Source organism: Echeneis naucrates, chromosome 7, assembly GCF_900963305.1.
Source record: "Echeneis naucrates chromosome 7, fEcheNa1.1, whole genome shotgun sequence".
NCBI classification, from domain to species: Eukaryota; Metazoa; Chordata; class Actinopteri; order Carangiformes; family Echeneidae; genus Echeneis; species Echeneis naucrates.
Window position 1 is genome coordinate 1,024,064 of NC_042517.1, and position 11,232 is coordinate 1,035,295.

Genomic DNA, 11,232 nt, shown 5'->3' on the forward strand with positions numbered 1-11,232 from the left:
TTTATTCATGCTTGGTCTCCTGGCTCGTTGCAAACTGCAAAAACAGTTTCCAACTGTAGCTCGCCGGTCTGGATTTGCATGAGACCGGTGAGTCCAGTTCCAGGTCCTGGCCCCCGTGTGCAGGAACCAGAGTCCCAGCTGACCGTGACCGGGTCGGGAAACACTCTGACATTCATGGACGTCCAGTCTGTTTGGGTCAGACCTCAGGACACAAACATCTCCAGGGCCAGTCCTGGTCATCGCTCCCCACCCCCTCCCACACAAACAGAGGTGATTAAAATGGATCAAACAAGCTGAAAACCTGTTTACTGTTCCTTTGAAGTGGTGACACCCCACTTATATATATACAACCGGCAGTATCTCCCGGTGGAGCGTAACACAAACACACCCAGCCTGCTGCAATGCAACTCTGCTTATGAGTCAACAGATGCAAATTCTGCCGAAGCATTGACTTGTGAAACCATAAGAGATGTGGGTTAAATTTAGATCAACCCTACCTCATCACCTGTTGCCCTTTCACAACACCCACCGCCATGTGAGGCAACAGCAGAATTACACCTTTACATGTGATCTGAGACCAAATTAATGATGCAACTGATCAAGTGTGAAAGGAGGGAAGCTGAAAAATAGGGAGGAAAGAGACTTTAGTTTACAGAAGCTGAGTTAGAAAGTGCACAAAAAAAACTCAGGAGCTGTGGAATGTTTCTTTCAATCCACTTTTTGAAGATCACATTTGCATTTTGTAGAACAATGACTGTTAATGCAGTTGTTTGGTTTCAACTATGACCTGAGGAAAAAAAAAACAGATCCACACATTGCGGCTTTTTCCTTTTTCATCAGAAATGCTATCTTTTTTTAAATATCTCCTCATATTCAGAGTCAGCTGAATCTTTCTGACTCAGTGAAATTTGCTCGCTATAATCAGACCAAAGAAAAGTTGAACATGGAAAGTTCCTCTGGGTAAAAGGGTGTTTCTCTATCTTATTCTCCTCCACACGGCTCCGTCAGGCTGATTTCAGTTGTGTTCCACTGCAGGTACAGAGGAAATGAGTTATCTTTTTACACATATGCTCAGTAGATGGTCCCTCAGAGTCTGACTCAGCTGCTGAGCTCTCTCAAAGTGACCCAATCATTTATTTATTTTCTTCAGCTTAAATTCACTGATAGAGGATGACTCAAGAAATGTAATTCCAGTGATACTCAATAATAATCCTCTATAAATTACTACTTTTACTTTACTTTACTTTAAATATCTCCTCATATTCAGAGTCAGCTGAATTTTTCTGACTCAGTGAAATTTGCTCGCTATAATCAGACCAAAGAAAAGTTGAACATGGAAAGTTCCTCACATGTCTTTGTGTTCTTCTGCTGATCAGAATCAATAACAGATCTGCTGTCCATCTGTGAGATGTGGTGAAGGGTGCGTCGGACGCAAACTAAAGTTGAAGTGATGTTAAAATTTCGCTGCAGAATTTTGGGCCATTTGAGGAAAAAGTATCTAAAACTAAAAATAACAGCAACCAGCATGCCAGTGGAATGTGACTATTTTGGTGTTTCTTCTTTTGAAGATGGCTCAGGCTCAGGGTAAAAGGGTGTTTCTCTATCTTATTCTCCTCCACACGGCTCCGTCAGGCTGATTTCAGTTGTGTTCCACTGCAGGTACAGAGGAAATGAGTTATCTTTTTACACATTTGCTCAGTAGATGGTCCCTCAGAGTCTGACTCAGCTGCTGAGCTCACTCAAAGTGACCCAATCATTTATTTATTTTCTTCAGCTTAAATTCACTGATAGAGGATGACTCAAGAAATGTAATTCCAGTGATACTCAATAATAATCCTCTATAAATTACTATAAATGAACTATAGATACAGATATAAACATTAATTTAAGACGGTTTGCAAAAGAGTCCACTGTGGATTTATCTAACTCATGATGGATTAAATACTTAAATCTTTTTTCTTTGAAAAGCAGCAATTGCACCAAAATAGTCATATGCAAATAAAAAACGCTGCATCATTCCATATTATATGTGCAGTTAATTCCTTACTGTAGTTGGTAAAGGTGATTAAAAACTTCACAGTGTTGGTTTACATAATGAATAATAAAACAGTCATAAATCTATTTGTTATGATCTATAGATGTCTCTCTCTATCTGCTTGTGTTTATAGATTTTATAGATCATTTCTAATAGTTTTTTAAAGCTCTCTCTTCATATTTCACTTTCACTTCAGAGGCCCGATGGTCCAGTGAAATGTGTTATGGTAACATGTTTATATTGCACAGCTCAGCTCAGATGAATCATTTTAATTATTTATGGCTCTTTATTTAAATGATTTTTCACTGTTCTCTGTGACACAAAGACCAATACAACATTTCTATCTCCAAGTGACCAAACAACAACAACACTGCGTTTTGTTTTCCATGTGTGTGGGTCTGTGAGGCGTTCCCCGAGTGTGTTCATTATTGTATACTGATAAGAGCCACAATAACACACCTGCAGGAGTGTGGGGTCATTTTCATGCTTTGTGTGCTGTGCACTTCCTCCTCCTTGGGCTTCCCCCGGCATTTGCAACCAGTTCAAATATCTCTGACCAGCTGGTATATCCTGAAAATGACATGAACGTGTGAATGATTATTCGAAACATTGTGACAAAGCAGCAACATGCCTGAGCCGGTCGCTGCAATACCTACGTGTGATGTGAGAGGAGGAGGAATGCCTGACTCATTGAACTCCAACAAAGTCTTCGATTGGCCTGTCAGACATGTCGCGATGTCCTCTGTGATGATGAGGATGTTGCATCATTAGAGAAAGTTTCCCCTTTTCTTCAGTGAGATATCAGAGGTATGGGTCGGTCCAGGCCCACAGTGAAACCCTTCTGAAATATTAAAGTTGGAGCAAACAAGACAGGACATGTAGAGCTTCCTACGTCTTCATGCTGAATTAGATCGAGTCCAGTGATACTGATTTGTGTCCTTCAACAAATTCAGTCCGTAGTTCGAACCCAACGAGGCCTCAGAAATGTTGGTTTTCGTAGAACTAAAACACATCAGCTGTGCCGAAACAACCCGCTGCTGCCGCTCGGTGTCTGAGACTGCCGGCCTGTTCAGGCTTCAGGCTCCACATCTGGACCGGCTGCTGGAGGTCTCAGTGGAGGCTATCCAGATGTGGATGAGCTGTAAATCCAGCTCAATGCCAAACAAAAGAAAGATGCTCTGCTGCTAGAAATGGTGCTTTTATTTGATAAATGGTCCGCCGTGAAGGGAGCACCGGTTCCCAGGTCCAGCTCCGAAGTGCAGTCAGAGGAAAAATACCAGCTGTCTGTCTGTCAGACTATCACTGATGACACATACAGATACTATGACAAGTTGAGAAAAAAGAGTTCACATCATTACATAAACTCCTCACCCCACATCCGACACAGCAAATGATGAAATTATATCTGACTGAAGTCATTGACCGTCAATAACAAAACTGACAGCGATGGATGAGGTCATCTGAATCCAGGACAGTCTCCACAGCTTCTGAATGCAAATCAGTAATATTAGAAAGAATCCCAAAATGTAGAAGTACATTTGTTTTTGCAAGGTCATATAAATAATAAATCAAATTCAGCAGAAAAAACTAGTGAATTCATCATTTTGTTGGTGAAATGATCTATCACCTCCTGGCTGACCTCCTGACACTTTTCAGTTTCTTTTGCTTTTCTCTAAAGCGCCTGGCGGTGACCAAAGCAGAGTGAAAAACAAAACATTTATCAGATGGTGAAAATCCCACCAAGTGGCAGATGATGATATTTTCTTTGGTAGCGACGTCCATTCCAAACGTTAATTTGGACAGAAACGCAGCAGCACAAACGTTTCATGAAGTTAATGTTGAATTACCTTCATCCATCTTCTTCCTCTGATCTGTTTCCGGGTCACGGGGGGGTTCTGGAGGGCGGAGTCACCCTGGACAGACCAACAACCGCTCAGACCTACGGACGGTTTAGCGGCACCAATGGACCCAAACAGGACGTCTGCGGAGGCCTCAGGACCTTCAGAGAGAGCCGCTGTGACACGGTGCTGTCCACACCGTTTTCCTTTCCAACCAGAATCACCTGACTTTACTTTTTCATCTGCCTGAGTGTTATAATGGTTAAGCTTTTTTTAATCTTCTATTTATCGATAATTTGTATGTTTAGATGGTGAAAGCATACTTTTTCAAAGCTGCCATGCTTGTTTATTCTTGTCTCATCATTGATTTCTTCATGGTGAGCTTTGCCTTGAGCTTCCCTCCCACAACACCCACTTCCCTGAGAGAAAGAGGGAAAGTTGTGTGATGACTTTAGCTGGGAACAACCTGTATGACACATCGTCATGCAGCAGGCGGATCCTAACAGCGTGGCGGGGGGGTCTAACATGTGGGCGGTTTGTTTAGGCTTTCCCTGCGCTCAGTTCAGAGGAAGCTGAGGTGTGGTGCAAAGACAGCGTCCCCCACCACGCCTCCACTGGACTCAACCCCTGGTTGTCTAAAACAGCTCTAACTGATGAACATGCAGCAAACATACTCTTGTTTTGTCTTTTTTTCTGGTTCTGTTTGTCTTGACTCACTCTGGCTGTTTTATCAGATAGATTTTATAGATTGGCTTTTCTATAAAAAATTAAATAGAAGTCTTGTCCTGATCTGATGTATATCTGAAGAACCTTTAAGGAGAGCATTAGAAATAAATTTGATTTGATTTGGAACCTGAAAATTAGTCAAATATTGGAAAAATATAGTTATTGCTATATATCCAACAGGCCATTAGATTAATACACATCCACATATTAAATACTGCAGTGAAGTAATTGCATGTGTGTAAAATAAAAACATTGATTTTGTGTTGAAAGTAAGAAATAATAATAAAAACAACTGCACTTTACTCATTTGAATGATTTTCTAATCTTGGTCTTTGCTATCTTCAGACTAAATCAAGCCATGACAGAAGAATGAAACAGCGAAAAAAAAGAAAAAAGAAAAAGAGAACACACGCAACAGAGAAGTCATTAACTGAGTTGAAATGGGGATGACATTGTGTTTGTTGGCAGCGGTCCCAATGTCCGCCTCCGTTTTTTTTTTTTTTCCTGTCATGTAAATGAGCTCGGTCATCACCGCTGCAACAGGATAAAAAAGGAAAGGTGGACTGAGAGAGGAGTAGAGATCAGCCAACAGCCGGCAGACAGAGAGGATAGACCCAGCAGCATCATCTCCAGCATCACCACCACCTCACTGAAGTTTCACTCATTTCCAGCAGGCTCACCATCATCATGTTCTTCTTTGCTCTCATGGTGAGTACTCAAACTCTTTCCATCTCGGCTGCAAAAACTTGATGGAGATATTTCAGATGTCTGAGGGGTAAATCTAAGAAAGGCTTTTATTGTTCATGCCTGCAGATACTTGTAGCCCAAAAAATGCTGATCTGTGAAATATGATCCTGATCAGGCTCCGACCTGAGAACTCTGTTACAGCCAGCCAAGACCTTTGAAAGAGCATATCGACTCCAAGATTCAATTTTCACTGCAAACTCTTTCAATACAACAAACAGAATTTGCAGAAAAGATTTTGATCAACAGTGAGACAGAAACTGGCAGCGACGACGAGCGATCAGGTGGATACTTGGCTGCTGTTGGTGAAAGTGACGTGTGATGTGTTCCTGTGTTTGTTGTGTTTACAGCTCCCGTTGGCCCTGGGAGCGACAACAAGCAGACCATCCATCTGTGCACCCGACTGTGAACATGTCATCACCAACACAACGAATCTGTCACTGTTCCGTCATGTGTCAGAACTGGACAACTCCTCTGTCGCTCCTTGGACCTTAAAGTGAGTTTTCAGAATACAGCCCATCTCAATCTGGGCCCGCTGGACCGGTTCCACCTTTCATACATGAGTCTTCTTTCTCGAGTTCTTGAGATTCAAAGTCTTCTGGTCCAGCTGGCCCAGATATTACTGTCTCTGAGGTTTGACCCAGAATCTTTACAGAAATCTAACAGTGTTTGAGTTTTTCAGCACTAATTTTCATGCTGACTAAATATCCACGAAGCACCCGTGCTTGATGAAACCTTCTCCAGCAGAAGGACTTAGATGGAGCTCGAGCCTCTCGGCTTCTTAGATTTAAAATAGGAGCACAATGCTCCCGAGGTGGAAGGGAGCTGGTTAGAAGTTTGAGAAAGTGCATCTCTTTTGAGTCTCTAGTCTGAGTGTTTCTCACAGACGAAGATGAGGATAAAAGAAAACCTTTGTCAGAATCAGGGGACGGATTCAGAGCTCATCTCTCTGACAGTCATCCTGTTCCACTGAGCTTCAACTCAAGCAGGCCAAGCAGGCGTTTATGAATATCTGCTCATCCAACAAAGCTTTGTAGACCAGAACTCAAACATACCAGAGTCATCAGTGTCTCTGCTGCCGTTTATTCATGGACATTTTTCTGCTTCTCTTCAGCGTCACCACAGACAACCAGCGGTTCCCCGCTTCCATCAGATCTGCTGTGTGCCGGAACTGCCTCTTGGACGGAATGGTCTCCAAGCCCATCATGCTGGAGATCTACATCTACAAGATGGTGGATCAGCGCTTGAACAGCTGGTGTCAGTGTCCACTACAGATCGCTGTCGGATGTACGTGTGTCCAAGCGAGTCTTCGCGGATGATGCGCCTGATGCGTCAGCAGAATGACTAGTTAGTTCTAATTTGTGCCTTCGGGAACTCTTAGCAACTTTCTCAGCAAAATACATTTTTAACGCTTTGGTCTATTTTTTGGTGAAGCTCTTGAAAATACCTCTATATGTATCCAAGTCATATATGCTACTCAACAGGAGTCGTGCATGCGTCTATCTTATTTATTTATTTATAGATTTTAATTAACAGTGTAGCTACAGACGGGTGACCAGTTCCACAGCACAGCTCCACGCTGCAGGCTGACCCAAAGTGCCATCCAGCCTCAGAGCTCCTTAACGCAGAGTCTCACAATATTCCAGCATGACTGCGCTGGAATCTCTCCTGCCCACCCGCCTGTATCTAAACTGGAACCTTTAAAATGGGATTAATATGATTTCTTTGTGGAAACAGCCATTTCTTTAATTGTTGACTATGTATGTCAGTGACATGAATTAACTCCAGTACATGTTTTTGTTACATGGGGAAAAAGTAAAAGATCTGATAGCTTTCTGCATTTTTGGCAGTCTCACAGATTTCAGGGTGACGTATTTTCATGGGGAGCATCCAGTTTTCAACATGCTTTTTCAGATGTGATATACAACCTGAGAATATCATGGATTAGTTACATGTATCATGTGATCTTCAATAACAGCATTGTAATACGCTCAGGATATTTGTGTTCAATACAAATGTGAAAATGATTATGCATTATGTGCATTCTAAAGTGGTTTCATGCCTGTGTTTACTATTCCTTTACTAAACTTTTAATAAACTCAGATTAAGTCAAGATTGTTTGGGCTTTTCGTAGCAATATGTTGTTTACTTGTTGGTCTGGGAGTGTTTATGTTCAGTGAAATGGCTTTGATTCACATTGCAAACACAAACACAGAGTAAAGCTTTCCTGTGTTAATGTGGAAGAGCTTGCAGCTCTGACATCAGCCATCTGGGATGAACTGCAACACTAACTATGAGTCAGTTCTTATTGCATAATTCTTAGAGATTATCTGGTTTTTGTTGGTCTACAAATTATGAAACGATCATTTATAACAGAGGCCAATAGACGATCTACTTTTATGCCCTAATAGACTTTTACAAAACAATAAATATTTTGTTTTTTTCCCATAGCGACAAAACAGAACAATTAAATATTATTAATTAACCCACTATTCAGCTAATTTGATGATAATTAGTTGTAATTATCGTATTTTATGTTTTTAAATGTGGTATATAAATAAAGTTAATATAAGTTAATAAGTTAATATGAAGACAGAAAGTATTAAATATTTAACTAACCGCTAGTTTAGCTGCAGAGTTGAAGTTCAAAAATAAAATTTTCTTCAAGTTGACCTGAAAACGGCCTTTTGGCTCGTTTTCTGTCGGACGTACGTTTACTTCCGGGTCGACGTCACTTCCTTTCCCGTCGGCCATTTGTCGAACACGGTGGGTTTCCGTCGAGCTCTTGTCTCAAAACATTTAAAATGCCCTTTTATTTCTGCTTTTAGCCACAGCTTTGTTCTGGATTGTCGGAGGTAATGTGTCCGTGCATCTGAGAGCTGTGTGTCTTCGGGGTTTACCGCAGAAAATGTGCGTTAATAGCGGACATTTGTCGGGCAGCGTGAGCAGCCACATGCGGCCGAGCTCCGGGCTACACATGCTAACAGATGCTAGCCGGCTAACAGCGTCAAGACAGATTTGGAGACTTAAAAATAATTAATATTGATGTTTTCTTGTGTTAGGTGTTTGATTTTAATGGAAACGCATAGCCATAAAAATATGTTTAATTTGTGGACTTATTTAGGTTTTAGCGGACTCGCTATCTAGCTAGCTGGTGAGCCCTAACGGTTAGCTCGTTAGCTCGTTTGCAGCAGAGCCAACGTTCTGCTCCTCCATGAGCTCTTCTGTCTCCCGCAGATTTGTTCGCCTGGACAACCTGACAAACATGCAGAACGACGCCGGTGAGTTCGTGGATCTCTACGTCCCACGAAAATGGTGAGTGTCCGCAGTAATGAGGGCTTCAGGGGCAGTTGGGGGGTTTTTATCCCGATGGAGCCGGAGGAAAGCCGCCTATCGTGTGTGCTGTGACAGTACCAATAAAACTTAGGGTTTATTCTTGAACTAAATCAAACACTTCTTTAATACTTTGTTTGGGTTTTTGCACTGTTGAATGGACAAAGATGTCACCTTCACCTTGTTGAATTTTTCTACATCAGCCAGGGAGCTCCTCATCTTCCTCATTCTTTCTGTATTACTGTAATCTGTACATGCTGCACTACCTCCAAATCAAATTAAATGTCTAATTGCTGTATTTATATTTTTGAAACTCTTTAAGATGCCAAACCGAAAGCTGCCAAAGTGTTTTCTTGTCTTTGAAGCATTGACAGTAAAGTTTTGTTCTAGTCTCACTTTGTGGCAGGCAAGTATAAATTTGCTGAAAAATATTTATTTCGATAATTCATTTTCAACTCTAAATTCCATCCAGCCATTTAATGTTCATGTAATAGTTCAGCTGCTTTCATCTGAGGTTTCTTTTCTGCTGAGAAAAACCAAAGAAACTTTCAAACAACAATTCCACTTACAAGGTCCTGGTCGTTTTTAGGGTTTTTAAAGCTGGCAGCTGCACTTGTTCCTTCAGAAGCCCAATGATGGTGTTTAACTGCCATTAGAACTGAAACACTAAGGATTGTGTGTGTGTTTCAGCTCTGCTAGCAACAGAATCATTGGAGCTAAGGACCATGCCTCCATCCAGATCAACATTGCTGAGGTAAAATCAATAATCTCTTCTGTGTTGTAATATCAGTGTGTCTGAGTCTTAATCTTCCTGCTGCTGCATGAGTCTACTTTGTGTTTTGGACTTAAAAATAAAGGGCTCAGCCTTTAATTGTAAAAATTTGGAGGCAGAGTAAACCGTGGAAACACTGAGGGGAGTTAGGCTGCGCTGATGATGGATGAGCTTCATGACCAGAGCACAGGAAAATGGGAGTTCTGTCAGAAACACACAGTTGGTTAGTGTTGATCTGTAAAGGTGGTCAGTCAGTCAGGATCAAGTACTCTTAATGCTGGAGCTGCTGTTTCTCCTTGTATGTTGTGTCCTTCCGTCACATACAGCAGCTGTTTTTGTTTTTAGGATACAAAAATGAAAGCAAACATACTTTGTGTGTAATCCATCACAATGAAAATCATGTTGTAGTTAATTTCTATGTTAAAATTGGAGATTTAATTGAAGTGTCATTCAGTCAGTGTGTAATTGATCCTGCTGCAGATATAAAATATCTCCTGCTATGTTTAGAAACCTTAAACCAGACTTTGTGACTGTAACATGCCTGAACAGAGGTTGTTGGTGTGGAATTTTATTAAAGATGCTGAACTGGCGAGGAAACCAAAGCATGAACAGAACTGATCTCAAACTGGCTGATTCCTGTGTGCCGTGGTTAACTGTCTCTTCCTCTGCAGGTTGACAAGGTGACCGGTCGTTTCAACGGTCAGTTTAAGACCTACGCCATCTGTGGCGCCATCCGCAGAATGGTAAGTCAAACGCTGAACACTGTCCTGTTCCTGCCGTTTCATGGGCGGGGTCAGTAGATCAGCTGGACTATGGGGTGTTAAAATGATTGTCTTCTGTTTGTCTTCAAATTATTAACAGAAAAGCACATCATGTAGGAGCTCTTGGAAAAATGTAAAGTTGAATAAAACCTTTTGTGAATAATTGTGTTACTTTTTGGACCGTTGGTGTTTCCATTTCAGAGCCCACCTTTATCCCCTTTGTGTGTCTCACAATAAATCAAACCTTAGTATAGAACTAAAATGATAGATTTTCATACACATTGTCGTACTCTTCCTGAACTGAGCACAAATTTAGTTTAATGTGCAAACATGCAAATGACAATAAATCAACCTTTAGCACGCGGAGTTTAGAAAGGCTAAACGTTCCTTCAAATTTAGATCAAATCTCCAGATGACATGTTGTTCTTCGTTCTCCAGGGTGAGTCTGATGATTCCATCCTCCGGCTGGCAAAGAATGACACCATCGTCGCAAAGTAAGAACCTCAAAATCCAACTACAGCTGGTTCACCTAAGTGTTTACATGAAACTAGAAATATTATCCAAAGAACAGATTTTCAACATCAGTGGTGATGAAAATGCAGTAATTAGATAAAATCTTTGAGGAAAATTCTGCTGAGATTTATTTTACTTATGAATCAGGAGCTGTTGATCTGGTTTTGGCAGCTAAAACTTTCTTCTTTTTTTTTCTGGCAGGAACTTCTGAGTGTGATTCTGGAGATTTGGGAACTTTGTAAAATAAATGTTGGCGAAAAAAAAACTTTCTGCTATTGTAGTTTTTTAAATAACTGGTGAAATTGATAGTTACATATTCAAGGAACTCTCTTTGACTCTGAGATGTGATGAAGCTCCCTGATGTGGAATAAATGCTGAACTTTTACTTAAAGTGGTTTATATTTGGGATTTGATTGGGCAGCTGCTCCACACTCAGAACACTGAACGACATTTCTGGGTGCTGATGAGAACAAGAATAACAACCACCTTCTATGAACCATTCAGTTTTGT

At 41.1% G+C, this 11,232-nt stretch overlaps 2 protein-coding genes across 2 annotated transcripts; both read left to right on the plus strand.

Annotated features, from left to right (window-relative positions):
- Positions 1-5,211: 5,211 nt before the first annotated feature.
- LOC115045870 (interleukin-17F-like) lies at positions 5,212-7,394 on the plus strand. The gene is made up of 3 exons (XM_029505809.1): positions 5,212-5,307; positions 5,694-5,839; positions 6,458-7,394. The coding sequence occupies exons 1-3, from the start codon at positions 5,287-5,289 to the stop codon at positions 6,660-6,662; spliced, it is 372 nt and encodes a 123-aa protein (XP_029361669.1). The 5' UTR covers positions 5,212-5,286; the 3' UTR covers positions 6,663-7,394.
- A 684-nt stretch (positions 7,395-8,078) lies between these two features.
- rps21 (ribosomal protein S21) lies at positions 8,079-10,987 on the plus strand. Its single transcript, XM_029505810.1, has 6 exons — positions 8,079-8,109; positions 8,581-8,658; positions 9,367-9,430; positions 10,120-10,191; positions 10,648-10,703; positions 10,924-10,987. The coding sequence occupies exons 2-6, from the start codon at positions 8,609-8,611 to the stop codon at positions 10,931-10,933; spliced, it is 252 nt and encodes an 83-aa protein (XP_029361670.1). The 5' UTR covers positions 8,079-8,109; positions 8,581-8,608; the 3' UTR covers positions 10,934-10,987.
- The last annotated feature ends 245 nt before the right edge of the window (positions 10,988-11,232 follow it).

Bases quoted from the DNA above. Each gene is read 5' to 3' on its own strand.
- LOC115045870 (XM_029505809.1), top strand. From the start codon at position 5,287: ATGTTCTTCTTTGCTCTCATG. The intron at 5,308-5,693 runs GTGAGTACTCAA...TTGTGTTTACAG, and splicing joins TGTTCTTCTTTGCTCTCATG to CTCCCGTTGGCCCTGGGAGC. The intron at 5,840-6,457 runs GTGAGTTTTCAG...GCTTCTCTTCAG, and splicing joins GTCGCTCCTTGGACCTTAAA to CGTCACCACAGACAACCAGC.
- rps21 (XM_029505810.1), top strand. From the start codon at position 8,609: ATGCAGAACGACGCCGGTGAGTTCGTGGATCTCTACGTCCCACGAAAA. The intron at 8,659-9,366 runs GTGAGTGTCCGC...TGTGTGTTTCAG, and splicing joins CTCTACGTCCCACGAAAATG to CTCTGCTAGCAACAGAATCA. The intron at 10,192-10,647 runs GTAAGTCAAACG...TTCGTTCTCCAG, and splicing joins GTGGCGCCATCCGCAGAATG to GGTGAGTCTGATGATTCCAT.